The sequence below is a fragment of the Xiphophorus hellerii genome, chromosome 7, assembly GCF_003331165.1.
Source record: "Xiphophorus hellerii strain 12219 chromosome 7, Xiphophorus_hellerii-4.1, whole genome shotgun sequence".
Classification (NCBI taxonomy): Eukaryota; Metazoa; Chordata; class Actinopteri; order Cyprinodontiformes; family Poeciliidae; genus Xiphophorus; species Xiphophorus hellerii.
The window spans coordinates 27,621,818-27,643,483 of record NC_045678.1 but is presented as its reverse complement, the minus strand read 5'-3'; the positions used below and the strand labels follow the sequence as shown (position 1 = coordinate 27,643,483).

Genomic DNA, 21,666 nt, shown 5'->3' with positions numbered 1-21,666 from the left:
GTACTGACCTTTGACATTGAGCACCACTTGCTTCATGGTCAGGATTTTTTCCCTTCTGTAGAGGTGCAGGTGTAGGTTCCCGTGTCTCTGTTTGTGGGGTACTTCAAGATCAAACTCAAGTTTCCACATTTAAATTTTGGCTTCATCTCCGTTCTGTCTTTGCAATGCCATAGTTGTTTTTCAGTCCTTAATAAACTCTCTGACCTCAGTGATATTTATGTGACCAGATGCTGACAGTGGATCCATGTGATATAAACTTTCATTCAAAAACAGATAGAAGAAACTGATTTTAAAAAGCTTCACATTCAAGTTTTAATTTTTTGTAATTATTAGATTATTATTTCATTTGATGGTCTTGTAAATCATGAATTTATTGTATGTAGATATATAGTTTGGTAACACTTTATTTGATGGGTTGTGAATAAGACTGTCATGCTACAGTCATAAACATGACATAACACCTGTCATGAACATGAGTAAGTCTTCATGAATATTTATGACTGTTGTCATAAATTGTCATTTGGTAAATCATGACACTTTTAATATAAAGTTGACATTGTTCAAAATGTCTTTGTTATGACAACTTGTAATCCTCAAACATAACTTTTTACCGTTCCAACAATAAAACACACTCAGTTAATCTTCCTCAAGTATGAGCAGACATCAATAGAAAATATGACTGGCATGCATTTCCTCACATTTCAACATACTGGGCCAACAGATTCAGTAATTTATGTAACTGCACACATTGTTACGAGTAAAACATCCTGTTCTGAGGGAAGAAGCAAAAAACAAACTAGAGAAAGCTGCAGAAATCCTGAGACTGACAAACTAAACAGCTCTACTCAGACTTCTCAGTTTCAAGTCTTCGCTATGAACTAATTCAAGTTTTTCCAACCAAAGGTTTAAGAATCAACTTTCCAACAGGTCACTGAAAGCACCGTCTGAGCAGGAACTGAATTATTTTCAAAATAAAGTTCTATCAGCAACAGCTCCTAAATTAACTTGGAAAACTTATGCAAAGTTCACATTTTGCACAGTTTTGTTCTTCCATTTCAGCCTGAACGGCTTAAAAAACAAAAAGCAAAAACAGACAACAAAAGGCAACGAGTTAATGGTTTTTGGTGTCAGAAAAATTTGCCATTTCAAAACTCTCCAAATTTTTAAGTGACAATTGACAGGCGCAGCTATCCAGCAACCCCATCCAAACCTGTTCAGCAACCCAATCAGATCTCCATCATGTTTGGTCAGCTGGTTTTACTGCTGTATATTTGCTGTACAATGGCTGCTGGAAAAGACAAGTGTTTTGTTACTGACTTGTCATCCAGAAACCACTTGCTGAATTCTTGTTGGTTGTGCAGGAGGCTCTACTTCTGCTTTTCAAAGATGTACAGTTACATAAATGCACATCTGTTTGCAGCCATTTTCATGTGCGAGTGTAAACATTGAGTTGGGGGTGTGGCCAGCAGCAGCTCATTTGGATTTAAAGTAACAGGAAACCCTAAAACAGCTCATTCTGAAAGGAGGTGGAAATAGTCAGAACGAACATAAAATCTCATCGTCTAAGAATGATTTTATATTAAAACATGTAATTGACAGGTCTTGTGCAGAATAACAGCTTAACTTGTTCAAATAAGTATTAGAATTATTCTGTTGGCTGCAATCTACAACTTCACCACTAGATGTCTCCACATGAGACAAATAAAAACTTCCTGCTGAACCAGTTTAATACGTTTAGATGTCAGGATTTCCTGCCAACAGGCAGCTGAAACCAGCTTCACTGGACCAGTGAAGCTGAGCGTTAACTGAGGCTGGTGCTGCTGGTCTCTGACTGGCCCATGAAGACCAGAACCAGAAACCCAAACAGCCTGAAGCAGGACTTGTTTGTGCAGCACGTGGAGTACAGATGTGGCGACTGCTTGACGACTTCCAGCTCAGCAGCTATCAGGGCTTACGGCTCCATCTATCATGCTTGTGGACTGATGGTGCGTTCAGGCGCTCTGGGATTAGTCCTACATTCTTCTTACAGATAAATCTGAGGCGCCGGAGCAGAAATGCTGTTTCTAAGAGCGTCGGACCTTCATACAAGCAGGAGTAAAACAGAGCAGACTGAGTCAGCTGACTGATTCACAGTTAGACGGTCCTGATCTGACCTGAGAGCAGCTCTGAGTTTTGTTCCTGATGTTGAGTTCAGAGGCAAACAGACAAGAGATGCTCCTCGTTTTCTGCTCCAACACTTTGATGAAGAGTCTTCTTTAGATTTTCAAAACATTTAGATTCAGAACAACGAACAATGTATTCAGTTGAAGGTGTCAGTTTATGGAACAATCTTGACATTCATTTCGATTCAATTCAAAAATACTTTCATGATCCCAAAGGTAAATTAAATGTTGTTATAACTCAAATAATTCAAAAGGGTTATTGAAAAACTTTCTAAACCTATTTCTGCCTTTAAAATACATTTCAAAATAATGTTGATGAAGCAATATGGGATGGAAAAAACTGATGTATTGTGTACCTTTGGTTTATTTTTGTATATTTGAAATATGTCTAATAATTTCCTAAGGTGAATAGCTAATTTTCTCTATATGTGAATGAGTTATAAGGTATTATAAGCTTGTAAATCTTTCTGCTCTTTTTCCATTCATGATTTCTTTTAGTTGACACATGAACTATTCATATCTATTATCAAGTGAATGAACTAAAAAATATTTGCATGTTCCAGAGATTATAACTTAGCAGTGATAGTGTTATTAAGAATAAGAAAACCTTCTTATTAAACCTTTAGCAGCTTTATTCTCCATCATAAACTAAGTTTGAAACTGTTAAGTCTGAGATGAGAGAGACTGTAAAACTATTTACATTCTGCAAAGTCATTTTCTTCATTCAGCTCGGAGGCTTTGATCTAAACTCAGAGAAAATAAACATGAAGAAAACCACAAATGAGGAAGAATTAAGCAGCTCTGTTTATCAATCAGCTTCCTGTCGTTTGAACTGAGATCCACACCCACAGCGGTTTTCTGTTAAAGCGACTGCAGCTTCAGTAAAGTGATAAATTATTTAGAAACATGTGATATTGACCTGTTAGTGTTGGAGTTTATGCCTCACCTTCCCCTCCAGTCGGGCGTCTCCCCCCAGACTGACCCTGACGTTTCGAGGCGGCAGGACGAAAGCTGGAGGCTCGTTGCTATGGAAACCACATCCTGTTGGTGAAGCTGTGACCTCACAGAGAGAAGGAGGAGCAGCAGACAGTCGGACATCACTCATCATGCTGTTAGGAAGAAACACACACAGACGTCTGCTTAACTATCAGATCATCAGTTAATGAAGAAAACTTCAACTTTCATTATAAGTTTCAAACTTAATATATTTATTATTACTATAAATATATATTTCAACGTTAACCATCAGAAACTGTCAGGGCTCCAGTTAAAGCTGCTTTCCAACAGATCAATTTAGAGTTAAATAGCATTAGGAGAAACATAACAGGAATATTAGACTAATAAATGTGGAAATAAAAAAAAATAAAATAAAACAATATTCAAATCTTTTTCATGTTTTGACAATAAAGATTAATATCAGGTGGATGACTGGATGCTAACTGGCTGGTTTAAACTGAATATAATTGAGATCAACAATCCAACAATTTTAAGATCAGTCTTAAAATTTATCTGTCATCTTTTTTTGTGGAGTTGCAGTTTGGAGAACTATGATTAAATGTCAAAGTCATTATAGATAAAAAATTACCACAGAGGATTTTCTGACATCAGTGAATATTCACTTTTTTTTAATTATGGGGTTGAAATTTCCTCCAAATAAACCTCATAACCTTGAGTTTAGTTTCTTGTTTACAAGAAAAATATTGGATACTCTCTGATGTTGAAAAGTCTTAATTTGCAAGTTCAAGCATCAAAATTCTCCCAGTCATTGCAGCCATGTTGGAGCTTCTTCTTCACCTTCTCAGGCGTTTTGCTGTGTCCTGTTTCAGGCGTCCACTTCTAGTTTTTTTTCTCACAAACTCCACAATTTATGTCAGAAAATATGTTTCGTTTTATGCCTTTAATCATGGAAAATTATATTTTTTCTTGCCAATGTACAATTTTTCCACATAAGAACATAACCACGATTTTTTGTAAATATGTGAAATTCAACTTAAAATGTATTTTTTTCTATCAACCATGGTACCAATACTCTGTTTTATAGAACAGACTAATGACCAACTTGGACTTATTTTAGGGATTAGCTGAATGTTTTCTTCATGTCTGCTGGATGTCGTAGATATTTGGCCAAGTGTGGCTGGTTGGTTATTTTATCTGTATTTTCTGAACAAACAGCAGCCTGCTGGTCATTTTCCTGTTCAAACTCTCTGCTGCTGCCATACAAGGATTTTAAACCTTCAATATTTGCTAAAAACAACAAACTTTCTCCAAATGAAGCATTTTTATCTAAACATTGATCTTTGTTTCCATTTAAGTCAACAGAACGACCTGAGTGAAGTTGGTCTCCTCACCTTCTTCAAATCAAACAAAATTGGTGTCAAAATTATGCAGGAATTATTTTGTTTGTGCTGCTATCATTTTAAAGATAATAAATGTTTTCAGAGGTCAAAAAAGGTCAACTGGCCCCATCAAATTTTATGACATAAAACTACATAGGTGTCCCTCAACTTTGCTACATTTGTGCTGATAAAATTTGTTTTTGCTGCTTTTGTTTTGAAGATATGAATAAAAACAAACATAATTGTTGTATTGCAACCAATTTTGTTTGTTCTTATATCATTTCAAAGGAATTAATAAAAATGTTTCCAGAGATCAGAGGTAAACCAGACCCCACTTTTTTAAAACTCAAACTAAATTGGTGTCCATCAACTCTGCTACGTTTGTGCAGCAGAAATTTCCATTTGTGATGCTTTTGTTTTGAAGATATTTCTGGCTGCCCTCTGATAAACTCTGGAAACTATTTCATTAGTATCTTTAAAATGATAGCGGCACAAATAAACGTTTTTGTGGCACAAACATAGCAGAACTGATTGACACCACTTTTGCTTGATTTTGCTAAAGTGGGGTCGGCGACTGGTTGACCTTTCATGACCTCTGCAAACATTTATTAATATTTTTAACAGCAGCAGTAGAAACAAAAACTTTGCTGCACAAACATTTCACACAGATTTTGCTTGATTTGAAGACGATGAAGGAAACAGAAGTTTGTAGGATTTTCTTCATGTGATCCAAACAGAAAATAAAAACAGATTCCTGCAGAGAAGTTGAAGGTCACAGAAACTCCTCGGTTCTGTTGGTACCGGTTCCGATGAAGTCATATGACCTGTGAACAAACAGCTGATAGCAGATCAATAACAGTTTCAGCCTCAGATAAAACCCAGCACTGTGACTCTGACTGATGGGAATGTTTGTTATCAGCAGGTTCTGTTGATTCTGTCAGAACCAACAGAACCAGGAACCAGAGGGAGAGAGAGACTGAGGTCAGCGAACGCTCTCAGCCGTCTGTGTTTGTCATTAACAGAGTTTGTTATCAGGACGGAAACGGTTTGCTGCTGATTCTCACACTGAACCACAAACACTGGAAACTAGAAGCCAGAGCTCAACGTTTACTGGTGAAAACTGGTTTCATTTAAATGAATCCAAAAATCCGTATAAATCTGCTACAGACGTAGTAACTACAGAACACAATTCAAAACAAGAGCAGCTCTGATGGTCCAGTAAAAGAAACTGTTTTATTTCCAGATAAACTGATGTTCAGTTTGCTTTATGTCACATCAGGTCATGATGTTACCATCTCAGCTTCACAACCTTAGTCCAGTAAGAACCACAGTCTCCCAGTAACAAACCGGATGCAGGTCAGACCTGAGCCTTTTTGGGTCCTAAGAAGATTTTAATTCTGTTAAAGACCAAACCAACAAGTCAACAAAAGATGACATGTTGGTATTAATTTCAACCTTATAAAAGCAGCAAACAAGCAAAGATGCTCTAATTAATTAGCATTTTGAAATGCAGAGTGAGGCATATTAATTTAACTAAATGAAAGCAGTAATTATTTCAATCTTTGGTCAACTAATTTAGTAAATTATTAATCATTAACTGGAAAATACACTCGGAAAAAAAACATTTTCTGAAAGAACAACACACTCAGAGCAGTAATTAGGGTAAAACTTAACAAAATATGTTTTCATTTTGCATTTAAGATAACAAAGAACTCATCAAGTGACAGTTAATGATGATCAACTTGATTAAAGATCAATAACTTCATCAGCTGCACTGAGAGTTCAACCTCAGGTTCATCTGAGGCTTTTCTGTCCTGAAAACTTCCCATCATGCTGCAGGTTTTAATCAGAGCAGATTCCTTCCTGTCAGTCGACCGTTTCACAAACATCCTTCACAGCTGAGAGACTCAGCTTCTGGTTCCCACATTCAGCCTCAGAGATTCACACAGAAACGACACGTTTGATTCCCAGAGCAGCTTCAGAGTCTGAGATCAGGAGGAAACCATCAGCTGATGAAGCTGCTGGTTGATACATGATGTCTGACTTTAAACAGCTTCAGCTGCTGATCTCACTCTGATCAGTGACCAGCTTTGATCTGGTTCTGGTCATCAGCTCAGATTCTGATGAAAACAGCTAGATGAGACACATTAATGTGATGAAACACATTTAAAGAGTCTCCAGGTGATAATTGTCCATCATGTGAGACTGAATCACATCTCAGCTCTGAACAGGCTGCAGCAGTTCAGTCTGACTGATGATCCTTCATCTACATTTCTCTGCAGCAGCCAGAAGAAAACAGGAAAACTGAAACAGACTCTTCATTTCATCACCAAACATCAGGAGAACATGCAGCAGAAAGGCCATCAGACTGACCTTTGACCTGGAAAACTGAGATAATCTGCAGGTTGTTTCCAGACATGAAGACATTAAAGATGAAGATGAAGCAGCTCTGACTCCGCCCACCTCAGAGGTTGAAGGTAAAAAGCAGCTAAAGGTGAAAGTTAGTGAGCAGGTCTGACCTGATGCAGCAGCAGCAGGAGAACTTCAGTCCTCTGAGCAGATCCTGTTCTTCACTCCAACAAGCCGTTCATTCAGCAGCAGGACTCCTCCTCTTCCTCACTCTCTTCCTCCTGCTGCTCCTCTGAGATCTCCTCTGTCTGTCACAGGAGGAAGAGGAGGAGCTCAGATCATGATGAAGGTCTCTGTTCAGACTCAACTTCTAGCGGCTCTGACGTCATTAAATGTAGCGAAACTTAAACCAAGATAAACCTTTTCTGCTTTAAGAGCGCCATCTAGTGAATAAATGTGTTACTACAGGTGCTGCCTGTAGAAAATGTTGAGTGGAAATACAATTAAAAATAATATATAATATTGTTTTAATGAGTGGTTCATATATTTTATCTGTATTTTTATTTTTCAGAAATAATATATAATGATTACATACTCATTAAACACATAAGAAAACTAGTTATTCCAAAAAATATCACATCCAGATTCTAATTAAAGTGCAACTGTATAAATATAAGACATGAACAATAAACCACCTCAAGACGGTTAATTAATCAAATATCAGTTTTCTAAAGCTCTAATTATATAAGCAGCACATTAATAAAATGATAAAAACAAGTAAACTTTCAGGGAGCAACAGTAATTTATCAATTTAAGTTTTAAAACATTCACACCTGCATGTTGACCTTTCAGGTCCAAACTAACTTTTTAAACCAAAAACCAAACGGCTCCAAAAACAGAATAAAAACCACAACAAACAGAAGGGAGGCAGAAAAACCAGGTTAAATAAAAAATAACTTTTATTTTTAATTCAGTTTACAAATTCAAGACTGATTTATTGGTTTCTGGTTCTAAACTGAAAAAGATGGACCATGGAAAACGTTTTACAATTGTATCAACTAGTAAAACAAACAGACCCCACCCCCCCTCCCCCAAAAAAACAAACAAACATACAGAAAACAAACTATACACATTGTCTGGATTATTCAGAACAAAAAACAGGAGAATTAAATCTCATGATAAACATTTGAACCAAGCTGGACGTTTTCTCTGAGACTCCACCAACTTTGGGTTTCTCCCCAACTCTACGGCTCCTTTCAGGATCGCTTGCTGGGGTCTAAGAGGACACAGGACTTTATACTGAGGTCCAAACTGATCAGTGATGTGCTGACGTAGAATCTGGCTCTCAGCAAATCCTCCCACTAACACAATATAACCAATGTTGAGATTTTTGTCTAATATTTCTCTGAGTCTCTCGGTGATTCTCTGCAGACTCTCATCATAGAAAGATTTGAGTTTTTCTTGGGAGATTCTGATAGATCCATCATCCCAGGAAGCTCCTTCCACTGAATCAAAGAACTTTTCAATCTCTTTGTTTTTCTTTTTCTGAGCCAACATGACCAGGTTACCCGGGCAACTGATCTGAACATCTTCACCTAAATGTTTGAGACGAGTAAAATCATACATCATCTTCTGAACCTCATTGGGGAAGCTTTTCTCATATTCCCTCCAGACTTCATCAAAGATCTCCCTGAGGAACTTTTTGAATTTTTCATCCACAGATCTGCCTCCCAGATATCTTCCACGGTCTTTGTGCAGCTTTCTTGTTCCTTCTTCCAGGACTTTATGAACAGTGAAGTGACTATAATCTGTTGACAATCATGAAGAGAATAAAACCATTTAAATGACAAATCTAAGAAAACTTATTGAACATTCTAACTCACATTCTACAACAACAAAAAAACATTCACTTCATCCATCAACCCACGGATCCCTGGTGAGCTGTCGGAGTGCTGGTGCCCATCTCTCCAGTGATCATTGGGCGAGAGACGGAGTTCACCTGGACAGGTCACCATCACAGACACACACATTTAAGGACGATTTATAGAGACCAGTTAACCTAACAGTCATGTTTCTGGACTGTAGGAGGAAGTCGGAGTACCCAGAGAGAAACCAGACATGAACAGAGAGAACATAGAAACTCCATGCAGAAAGACCCCAGACTGGGATTCAAACCCAGAACCTTCTTGCTGCAAGGCAGCAGGGAAACCAGCTGATCCACAGAGCAACACATCATCACTTCAATAAGTTTATTGTGAACACAAATAGTTTTAAAACTCGTCTCTCACTAAACATTTAAATAACGGTGAGTAACTTTTACCTCCACAGTCGACAACAAGGTACCGTTTCCCGTCTCTTCGGGTTTCCAGCAGGACTTTTGTTTCTTCTGGTTCCACAGTAAACTGTACGGCCTCCTGAGTTCCTGCTGGATCTGTAGAAACACAGAAACTCACTGAGCTGCTCTGTGATCAATGATCAATATTTTTACAGGTAGATTCAGGTTTAAGTTCATTTATCCTCCCTCTCTGTTGCCATGGTGATGCTGTAAATCTCTGGAGAAGAATTTTCCAGATCAGTGATGATCCAGAGTTAAAGCAGATCCTCAGACCGATCATAGAAAGATAATAAAATAATAAAATGGAAAGAGAGACTTTAACAGAAATCTGAGTACAAAAGATGTAGAAAGTGTGTGGATTCATTGCTAGAGGAAGTGATGTCACTCTCATATTGATGGGCCTGAGGTGTAAAATTTATGCATCCACATGAAGCCTGCATCAACTTTAAAATATTAAAAAAAAAATATTAAAGTTGCTGACAAAACAACTTTAACCCTTTTATGCATAGTGGTCACTACGGTGGACAGTTATCTAAAAGCCATTTTCTTCTGCTTCTTGTGGATTTTTATGTTATAAATGCACACAGACCACTGAAGTGGACATTAAGCATCATCAAATACACTATCATCTACTGGCCATCAGCTGCAAATGCAAGAAATTATTTTTGTTAAATCCAATATGGCCGACAGACATAAAAGCATGAGAACTGACCCGGTTCCTCCTTCGACTGTAGACGACTCTTGAAAAATATTGTGACATCAGATAACCTCTGAAGAACAAAACTACTGATGCATTTTTCAAATAACTGTATTTGGAGAAAATTACAATTGATCACCTAAAAAAAATAAACTGTTTTTTGTTTTTTTACAAACTTTTTTTCCTACTTTAAAAATAAAAAATGGAAATGACAAAAATTCTGACACAAAGGCTCATAATTGATGCATGAAAGGGTTAAATTATGCCATCATATTTAATCAGATTATGAGTTCTGATAATACAATGTTTTCATATTAAAAGACCCTTTTGAAAATAAAAACCCTAAGTTAGATATTAAATAGACTTTTCATTAAGCAAAAGTTATATATTAAAAATGTTTTTTAAAGGTCTGATTTGATATCATAATCCTAAATATTTTAATACAATTCATTTACAGAAATAAGTTTTAAAACATCAGTCTGGGGCGTGCTGTGGTGGCGTAGGGGATAGTGTGACCCACGCCTTGAGTCCTCGACGCGGCCGTCACAGGTTCGATTCCTGGACCCGGTGATATTTGCCGCATGTCTTCCCCCCCTTTCCTGTCAGAATACTTTCATATAAAGGACACTAGAGCCCACAAAAGGCCCTGGAGGGGAAAAATAAACAAAAAACATCAGTCTGTGTGTAATTAATCTATGTAATTATTTTTTTTTTACTTTATAGCTGATTTACTGAAATTAATTTTTAAATAATGTTGTAATTTATTTAATCTTTTTGTATGTAGTTAAATATTTTTATAGATACTTTTATTTTGTCTGGTTATTAATTACTTCATATGAGGATTCTGAATTATTTGCATCATTATGTCACACATCCACTGGTGTTTAGGTAAAATATAATTTCACAGTCTATGGCTAAACTGAGTTTCATTATGGGATACTTGAAGAAATTAAGATTTTCAGTTTTTTTTTTCTTTCTAAATAACTGAAACAAAACAATGTGAATGTTTATTTATTTCCTTAAACTTAGAAACCTGAGAGTTGACAGTGAGGTTTTCCTCCAAGCAGGAGGAAGGATTTAGCTCTGCAGAGCTGCAGATAGAAGTTAGAGCAGCTGGAGGAGGAGAAGATGGAGCTGGATGCTGCTGCAGCTAGAAAATAAAACTGGAAGGACTTAAATCCAGATTGATGGTTAAAAGATTAATGTTTCATCCTGTGGTTAAATTTTAACACCTTAAATCTTTAAATTGATGGATTCACAAAAAGGTTATTTCTTTTGTTATGATATATTACATTCATAAAGAGCAAATAGAAATAAATATTTAAACATGAAATTAAAAATATACAATTGTTGGAAGAATTTTATATTTTATTATCATTTATTTGCTTTACCTTTATTTTATATTAACATCCTTTTATTTACCTTTGTATTTACATTTTAATGGTGTGCCTTGAGTGTTTTGAAGTGCTTTAAGTATTTTTGAAGTGTTTGCAGAAACTCTGGAAGCGGCCTGAGGAGTGAAAAGGACCATGAAAGAGACGACCCAGCAGCGTCCATGACCCAGAGGAACTGCAAACCGATAGTCTTATCCTATGAAACCTGCTTTTGAAGACTATAAATGAGTTGTATTCATATGAGTGTGCAGCTGGTTTTTTGCTCCCCTTCCCTTCAGGGCTGCACACTGCCATGTAACTAGGGTGTTCCTAATTCTAATAAAAGCAGGATGAGACTCAATTGAAGCTTCAGAGCATCGGCCGAAATCTGTAACTGGGTTTCAACTGTGTTCTCTCCCTGCAGGTAAAACTTAAGTTCTGACTCTTGTCTCTTTTTTGTGTCTGTGTTCAGGTACTTTAGAGCTAACATACAATATTGTGCAAATGTTTCTGAAGGCAATTTCTTGCCATTTTCCCTCTGAGAAATACAACTTTTTATTTTAACAGTCTTGATCATTTATTTTTCTGACTTTTAGAAGAAGATTTTACTTTTTGTCCTCAGCAGATTAACAGAATCTGAAAGTCTTTAGACCTGAATGATCCATCATCCTGATTCTTCTAGATGCCAAGTTTTCAACTAAAGACTCTTTGGAGATAAAATAGTTTCTGTCTATCAAACAATTTTCTATATTATTTTTTATCACAAAGTTATTGATGATCACTGATGTACATTTTAAGTTCAGGAACTTTTCCTGATGGCCAGAGTTAAGAAGTAAAGACAAATTTATCTGAAAATGGTCAAATAGTGAAGCAGAAGAAAATGTCATGAAAACTAAAATCTTTAGAAAACCTGAAAATCAAGCGATCATGATCACATTAAAGATAGTCTGGCTCTCCTTTAATGATGTATCAATTATTCTGATCGGTTTACAGTCATGTTTAATTATAATGATAGATTATCTGAAACAACAGCTCTGCTGGTTTTACATGAACACATTGAGAATTAAAAAGCCTTAAAAGTATTTTAATAAACCAATAAAATATTTAAACATTTTATTGGGTATTTAACAACCTGGTGTTATTTAACTATGTTGTTAAAAACAATCTGGTTATGTTATTTAAAACATAACCAGATTGTTATTTTAAATGATACCAATGAGAGAACATCTATGAGTTTGTGTAGAAAACTTAAACTTAACTGTTGTTTCCTGTTTCTTTTGGTTTTCTGATCAAATCAACAGTTTTCTAACTTTTATCGAGCATCATGTTTGAGACTAAATTCTAATTAACCATTCAGCCACATTTTTAAATTCAATTTCAGTACTAAACCCAGATCTGATTACTGTTAAACCATCAGAATCAAGAATTCAGGTAAACAGAACCTGCCTAACAACATGAAGTAGGCGATGTCATAGTTTATTCTAAATAAAGTAAAGAACAAATGAGAAACCAAGTTATTGAGATCAGTCTAGAAGTTCAAATTCAAAAATACTCTTTTGACTCCACAGTGAAATTAAATAAAGTTAGAAAGTCATTTCTAAGGTGGTAGAGCCTCAGTGAACAAAGTGAAAGTTATTATCCATAAATAGAGAAAACAGTGAACAGTGATGAACCTTCACAGGAGAAACTGACCAACCAAAATGACTCCAACATCAACGACTCAAAGAAGAAACCAGAAATATCTAAAGGTCTGCAGGCCTCACTGCCTCAGTCCAGGTCAGAGTTCAAGTCAATGTCAAATTTATTTGTATAACTTAAACGACTGCAGATGTCCAAAGGTCAAAGTTTAGGAGCCACAGCCGAAAAAACCCAGAGGAGCTGATAATTCAACAATGAGAAAAAAATACAGACTTGGTAAAACTGACCTTCATGGGAAAGTTTAAGACCAGAAACTAGTTTCATAAAGGCCCGGTCCACAAGAGGTCTGATGAAAAGCTGAAGGAAACCAGGAAGTCTGGCCCTGATTGGTTAAAAATCTGTTTAAGATGCTGAGACATCGCCTCAAATATGAACTAATACTGGAAAACTCTCAGCAATAAAGAGTGAAGCAAAATTCCCGCTCAGAGATTTAAAAGATTTATTCCCAGATTCTGGGTCAAGATTGAAACAATCAGTTATTAGATTGAGGAGGAAATTAGAATTTCTCAGGTTGGTTTTAAAGATGTGGTGAAACATTTAGGAACAAAAATGTAATAAATACTTTTACATGACTTGATTCCAAACAATGAGTCCAACAAACCACCTAAAGAATCCATTCATATATTACATTTGTCCTTTACTACAGACCAAAACCTGCTAGATGTTAAATGTTTGTTTGCCAGATGTTATAGATCCACACAGTACCGTTACAGCTGGTATCAGGTTCTGCTGCTCCTGCAGATTGATCCTGTGAGTCTCTGCTGTGGTTCTGTGTGATGAAACCATCAGATTGAAGCTTCAAACACCAGGTCAAAGCTGCTTCTGACTCCAAAACAAACATCACTTTGCTTTTAGTGTCGTCTGTTACAAGACCAGCCTGGAGGAGAAACCAAACGTCTGATTCTGCTGAACATTTCAGAGCTGATGTTGACTTTAAAAACATGATGTTACCTGAGTTGCAGCTTCTATTATGAACTTTTTACAAAAATCCTTTAAGATGTCAGGAACAGTCAGCACCCAGGTGAAGTCATCAGCTGTGAACTCTCCACTTTCTGGATGAGATCTGATGGTTTTCAGAGCATCGTCCTTCAGGAATCTCAGAACTTCTGTAAAAACCTTCTGGGTCAACATTGACTTCCTGTTTGTGAAGGTTCTCTCCCACCTGTTGTCCTGTGAACAGGTTCAGTCTGTTAGTTTATATTCAAACCCAGGTTAGTTTATCAAATCTACTGATGGTGAACTACTGGTAGTCCAAGCAGAAACTTATTTCTTTAATGTGCTGAATAGCAATTATTTTTCTGTTTGATTTAAATATGAAATAACAGATTTTACTGGTTAGAAAAACAAATCAGAGATGGATTCTGTGTTTATTTAATTTAATTTGTTGCAGATGGCTTTATGGTTCAATTTTAATTTCATTTATTTAAAGACTTCCTGCTCCAAATAAATATATTTATTTTGCATATATATATATATATATATATATATATATATGTGTGTGTGTGTGTATTTTTTTTCTTCTGCTGCCCACCAGCAGAAAATACATTTGAGTCCTTTGTGTGTTCGCTTTAGTTCTGTAGGTTTGCTGTTCTGTTCTTGTTGATTTAGGTTCTCTAATAGTTAATAAATTACATTTTAAAAATATTCTTGATATTTCTCTTTCCAAGACTTTATTGAAAGGTAACTATGGGAAGAGAGCTGAAATATTTGGTTTCCCCCTCATAACTTTGGCAAATAAAGAGCAAATGTTTCCAAATTCACAGCATTTGTTGTTCATGAAGAGAGAAATAAAACTTTCTGATAAAAATAATTTCTCCCTCAATAACATTAACAAATTATTTCAGACAGCTGAAATATTTGGATTCCCCCTTAACTTTGATAAATAAAGAGCAAATGTTTCCAAATTCTCAATGATTGTTATGTGTGGACCAAAAATGAGCAACTAGAAATTTATTTTCTCCAGTAATCTGTCATATTTTTCATTAGAACAGGATTTTCCAGAAAGCCTACTCTCTCATCTATTCAGGAAGTCTAATCTTTGTGCCCTGCTATCAGCCAGCTTCCCTCCTCTTATATTGGCAATGAAAAATTATAAATACACACAATGTGTTGGAAAACCTTTCTTGGTGACTGACTTATTTGTCAGGCTTAAGTGACAAAAGTTGGAAAAAGACTGATTCTCTTGGCAATTAGAAAAAACACACAACTGTGTAAGAAGACCTCCACAAAAACCTGGTTTATTTATTTATTTTACAATTTTGTTATTGTTGTTGTTTAAGAGCAGCTGCCAATAAAATGAAAGTTACAACTTTAACATGATTATACGAGTTGTTTCACTGAGAAATCGACCAGAAGTGCCATGAAAATGGTCGGATCCGCCTCTCTGGCTGCAGTGACGCCCCGACACAGGAGGAACAGATTTTCATACAATCGTCTGAATCAGGTGATGCATTTAAATACACCTCATTATTCATGAGGTCATTTGCATTGAGGAGGAATTTTGCATGCAAAGAGCTGCAGGTGTGATTTATAAGGGGGAAATTGCTTTCTGGTGTGAATGCAAATGTTTTTAGAAATCAGGCTTTTTTTGACATAGAACATATTTGAATTTTGGGCGTACATACACATTTATTATAATTCCTGTGAAATTTTTTTATAAATGAGACCCTAGGTAAAGTTCTGCTTTTCTGAAATGCTATTGTGCAAAAGTTCAGAAACTATCAGACTAATGGTGTCGCCTGGCACAGTGACGCCCCCTACAGGCTATAGACATTGACACAAACATAATGAGTTTGAGTCCTCTCTACCTTTGCTGCTTGTCTTTCCCCCTTACTGTCAGATTACTGATGAATAAAGGCCACCAGTAGAAAAAACAAAACAAAACAAAAAAAAGCAAAAAAAGTTATAAGACTACAACTGGAAATGAAAGAGATATTATTATAATTATAGAGACCCAGTGTTAAGACCTACAGCAGGTGAAAAACTGTGAAAGGAGAAGAGTTCAGGTTTAAAATATCTCAGATAATTCATATAGTGACTCAGTTTCAAAATGAGAAAACTGGTGTGTTCATAGAAAACATGATAGGATCCAAGAAAGAAGAACATTTATCTGTAGTTATTTACTTTTACTTACCATGTCAAGGACATTCCTCTTGAAGTCTTCAAAGAAATAATGTTTCTTAGTTTCTTCTTCTCTCATATTGGTAAATGCTGTTTTAGCTTCATAACCAAACTTCATAAATTCTCCATGTTTATCAAACAGGATGCAGGTTGGAGTCTTTGGGGTGTCTAGTCCAAGTTCATTACTCCATCTCTTTATCTGGGTCTCACCTCCTTCCTCTCTGGGTTTAACATTGAAGGCGTAGCCACTGAATCCTGAACCAAAGTCTATGGCTATGATGAGAGAGTCAGGTCCAGCTGGATGGAGAAGAGAAGAAAGTTAGAATATAATTAAAGAGAAGTTTCTGACTGTTTTTACAATAAGTTGATACTGTAATAAAATCATAGACACAATTACATTTATTAGTTTAATCCTGCAATTGAAAAACTAAACTGAAACATTAAAATTCAGCAACTTAATATTTATTTTACACGGATTATACTGGTCCACCAGTCCTATGATGAACTGGTGACCAGTCTGGACTGAACACCAGTCTCAGTCAATGGTTATAGGAACCAACAGATCAATGTCATCTGAATGGATAAGTGGGTCTGAACAATAGATGGATGAAAGGATGAATACTGATACTGATTAAAATGTAACAGTTCTACATAAAACCCAGGAAATACATTTTGCTTCATAGTCAATTATAATGAGTATTTCTACTGTTTATTACATAATTTCTTTCTTTATTATTAAATATTATATTCCTGCAACATATTTACTCATTCTAACCTTCATATTAATAACTCAGAATAAGGACAAACTCCATTATTAAATATATTATCATTGAAAAATGATCTATATTTACAGAACTCACCTTTGACATCAAGCAGCACCTGTTTCATGGTCAGGGTTTTTCCTGACCCATATTTGTAAACGGTGCAGCTGTAGGTTCCTGTGTCTCTGTCTGTTAGATTCTTCAGGATCAAACTGTAGTCTCCAAATTTACCTTCTTTCACAATCTTTGTTCTGTTTTTATACTTATAGTGTTGAACAGACCAGTTCTCAAAATCCACAGAACCCATAAAGACCTTCCTGTAACACCCATGGACCATCCTGCCAGTGTTGTCTCTCCATGTTACTGTGACTCTTTCAGGCAGACGGGCTGCAGTTTTAAATGGCAGCAGAACAGACTCCTCTCCTGAATCCACCTCCACCCTGTAGACTGAGAAACAAAACAGATGAGCTGCACTGACAGCAGCAGAACTGATGATGTTGATGTTCACAGTAATGGAGCCTCAGTGATATTCCAGGAGAAAAACACTTCAGTCACAATGTGAAACTCAGGATTTAGTGACCAGATGCTGACAGTGGATCCATGGGATCTAAACTTTCTCTCAAAGAAACACAGAAGAAAAAACTCACTATCATCCACATGTTAATTCATGAAGAGAAATTACTGCTATACTTATACTTCTTTAACTAACAGATAACAAAGTACATTACTGTTGTTTCCTAAAGACAGGAGATAAACATTTGACTGATGGATCCAAAGCAGAGAAGAGTTTCAATAACTTAATGTCATCATCCTGTAATGTGGGTTTGATTTGTATTTAGTGGATGAGAAAAGACAGCAGGAATATTCAACAGGACAGACAAAAAATAATCAGAACTCTGTATCTGGGAATTTTACATGATGGGCAACTTAAAAATTTTGATTTAGAAACATTAGATTAGGAAAGTCTGACATTCAAGATTTACATTTTTATTTAGAGGATGGGAAGATGGTTGAAACTAAATACAGGACAATCCTGGAAGGAAACCTGTTAGAGGCTGAGAGTGAGACTGGAGCGAACATCCATCTTCCAGCAGGACAAAGACTGTAAACCTAAAGCTGGAGTTATAATGAGACGGTTCAGGTCAAAGCAGGTCCATTTGGTAGAATGGCCTAGTCAAAGATCAGTTCTTACTCCAGCTTGGATTCTGTGATACAGTTTTGTTAATTGGTGTTTACAGTCTCTGTCCATCCTGTGATTGAAGTTTTACACATTTTCAAAGGAGAATAGAAAGAATACCAGTCTTTAAATGAGCAAAGCTGGTAGAGACATTTCCCTAAAAATCTTACTAGTGTAGTATCAGAGAAATATGGTTCTACAAAATATTGACATAAAGTTATTCGTTTTTTTGTGTTCTTTGTCACCCACAAAAGTACAGTGGTATGAAAAAAAAGTTCCTGATTTTATTGTCTTTATTTTGCATGTTTGTCACATTGAAGTGTTTCAGAACATCAAATCAATTTAAATATTAGCTAAAGGCCAAACAAATAAACACAAAATCCAGTTTTTAAATGAAGGTTTCTATGGTTAAGGGAAAGAAAATCCACACCTACATCTTCCTGTGAGAAAAAGTGATTGGTCATTAAACCTAACATTTGATTTTCCTAACCTTTGCAGCAACAACTGCTACCAAGAGTTTGTGATAAATTACAACGACTCTTTTCCAGCTGAGGAGGAAATTTTGCCCTCCATTCTTTGCAGAATGTTTCTAATTCAGCTACACTGAAGGTTTTTTTTGGTGCCCTTTCATGTCATCTCAATAGGTTACAAGTCAGGACTTTGACTAGGCCACTCCAGAGTCTTTACTTTGTTGATCTTCACAAATTCTCCTCTCGCGCAAAACTTTTCTCTGCTTGTATTAACTCTCCGCTCGCAAATCTCTCTGCTAGGTTGTGAAGTCCTTTCTGCTCTCTTTCAAAACAAAAAAGGACCGTCGCCTGGCAACATTACAGCCAATAGAATGAAAGTGTTAGGCAGTGGGATCCTCCTCAAGGGTGCGTTTGTTTCCTTCTACTGGGTGTGCCTCTGTGACTATGTATGTATGTATCCATCTAGGTAAATAGATATCTATCTACATTAACCTATAGATAAGAATCAATCAATCAATCAAATGTTATTTGTATAAACATTTCAGCAACAACACAGTTCAAACAGCTTTACATCATAAAAACTCAAAAATACAAAGTCATAGAAAAACACAGTCAACAACATTACATTTTGTCATCATTACACATCATGATTATGTTTTAAAAGTAACTCTAAACAGCTGATTTTTAGTCTAGATTTAAAGGAACTCAGTGTTTTGGCTCTTTGATAGTTTTCTGGAAGTTTGTTCCAAATTTGTGGTGCATAGAAGCTGAACTAGAACCAACCAACAGAATGCACCAAAAGGAAACAAACTCCCACCACCTGGTATAACACTTACATTCTATTGGCTGAAACGTTGACAGGCGACGGTACTTTTTTTGTTTTGAGAGAGTAGAAAAGAATTCGCAAGCGAGCAGAGAGAAGTTTTTGCGTGCGGAGAGAATCTGACCTTGAGAACAAAGACGTGAAAGCACAGAGAATATTTGAAAGAGAGCAGAAATTTAGAGAACAAGGAAATTAAATCCTGCTTTCAAACTGAAAATGTGTACTCTCGACTTATGGCAGTAAAATTCCCGCATAAGAAAGTATGAAAAGAAAACCACAAGAGGAGAAAGGCAGTACAGGCCTGAGATAATATGATGTATAAAGACTGGAAACTCAGCATGTTGGACAATCCAAACCATAATTTTATAAAAATGCCCATCAAACCATTTCAATTCTGAAGCTATCTTCATCTTTCACTTTTCTGTATCTGTGCATCGTTTGTTGTCTAAAATGGTCACAATCTGTCTGAGGAAAAGTAAAAATCTCAGCATGTAAAACATTGGTGTTGATTCTGTTGTAAAATGAACTTACCTGACATAAAATAATGTCGCAAATGAAATAAAAGGCCTCCAGAAACAGCAAGAAGAACCAGGAGAACCAGCAGAACCAGCAGAACTTTGGCCCAAGTTGGAAACTTTTCTATAGAGAAAAATAAAGACCAATCAGATCTTAGAGGTGATGCAGTTTTGTTTTTGTCTGAAAATGTGATAGTTTGATAAATATGTTAACATGTCCCAGAGTCTCCTTTAAAAATTAGAATATAATTGTCTTTGATCGTTGTGAAAATCTTCAGTATATCTGCAACCAAGAAAGTGATTGAAACATCTGAATTCAATTCACGGACGTGAGGTGAGGTTCATGGCTGATGAGGCACTGACTTAATCAAAATCATAAGACCCCTTGCATGTTATTGTTTACATATGGAAATTTTGAGCATGTGGACAACATTGAAGGGCATAAAGACTATACTTTCACATGCCATCCATAGCCGCCAAGGTAGAATAATTCTGTTAACTCAATGAAATATAGGTATTATTAATTTAGTGCTATGCTGCACAACAAAGGGGAAACCCATTGAAGTACAACTCAAACCACCTTTTTCTCTCTCTGTATCAGCCAAGCTACACTTAGACTCTTTGCGTGTAGCTTCCCTTACTTCACAGGTGTCAAACTCCAGTCTTCAAGAGCCGGTGTTCTGCAGTTTTTAGATGTGCCACAGGTACAAAATACTGAAATGAAATGACTTATTTACCTCCTCCTTGTGTAGATCAGTTCTCCAGAGCCTTAATGACCTAATTATTCCATTCAGGTGTGATGCAGCAGAGGCACATCTAAAAGTTGCAGGACATCGGCCCTTGAGGACTGGAGTTTGACACCACTTACTGTATCACTAGCTCTCTGTGTCTTACTCTGCAGAAGATGAGGCCCAATGTCTGGGATCATGAGCGCCCCCTGCCATGAGGCAGGAGAACTGCCTGCCTCACCTCGAATCTGTTCTCTCTATGATCGCCCTTCAGCACACTAATCACGTTACACACACAGTTGGTGACAAATACGATACATTATATCGATAAGCTAAATGATGGAAAATCAGTTCATATATTAAATGTTTTTTAGCCATTTTATTGGCGACTACAGACAGGAGGAACATCCTCCCATAGAATGGCAGCCAGTGCAGTTAGCGAGAAGTTGCACAATCTCTGGTGAGGCTCAGCTCGCTGCTGCCTCACCGGCTTTTCAATGGGAAAATGTGAAAATTCAGCGATTGTGAAGAACAAATTATCAAAATTGGTTAAGCTAAATGAAAAATAAATACTTTATAGTATAAAACACAGGGTGAAAAGAGCAATATAATTTATCTTATCATTATATTATTCTTCCATGATGACAGGTGAGGCTCTGCCTCATCTGTCCCCTGACCGCACGTCACTGATTCAATTATTGGTTATGACCCAATGATACATTACACAATACTTTTGGATATATACTGTGTGCATGTGCGGGTATCAAATTAGCTGACCTTTAACATTCAGCCGAATGCCTGACAGCATTTTTCCTTCTGTCTCCTGATGAATACTGCAGATGTAGACGCCGCTGTCTAAAAGTTGAGGTTCTCTCAGAGTGAGGCTGAAATCACCAACATCTACAGCATCAGACCTCATTGATGTTCGTCCACTGAAAAGAACATTTTGAGCTTGTAGGTCGTCTCCTTCTCGCCGTAGATGGACAGTGTTGGGGTTGAGGTCAAAGCGACTCCATTTCACTGTGAGAATCCCTTCTGATGATTGGCTGTTCTGGCAGGGCAGAACAACAGATGAATCCCCCTGATAAACATCCAGAGACACATATAAAGAATCCTGAGAGG

The 21,666-nt window shown here is 36.5% G+C and overlaps 2 protein-coding genes across 6 annotated transcripts in view; both read right to left on the bottom strand.

The window, feature by feature from the left end:
- LOC116723453 (uncharacterized) overlaps positions 1 to 21,666 on the bottom strand; it is a 197,030-nt gene that overhangs the window by 43,968 nt on the left and 131,396 nt on the right. Inside the window, exon 19 of one of the 4 annotated variants that reach the window (XM_032568359.1) lies at positions 9,168 to 9,278. The exons of 1 other annotated variant lie outside the window; for it this stretch is intronic. In XM_032568359.1, coding sequence (XP_032424250.1) covers positions 9,168 to 9,278 — 111 coding nt within the window. Of the gene's footprint in view, positions 1 to 7,788; positions 8,656 to 9,167; positions 9,279 to 13,655; positions 13,828 to 21,666 lie in introns of those variants that run through there. 2 more of the 4 variants (XM_032568363.1, XM_032568361.1) reach the window with 2 other exon arrangements.
- Positions 1 to 21,666, bottom strand: part of LOC116723462 (uncharacterized) — a 43,226-nt gene that overhangs the window by 11,053 nt on the left and 10,507 nt on the right. Inside the window, exon 1 of one of the 2 annotated variants that reach the window (XM_032568433.1) lies at positions 9 to 417. The exons of the other annotated variant lie outside the window; for it this stretch is intronic. The gene's annotated coding sequence lies outside the window, so the exon portion shown is untranslated. Of the gene's footprint in view, positions 1 to 8; positions 418 to 21,666 lie in introns of those variants that run through there. 2 annotated transcript variants of the gene reach the window in all.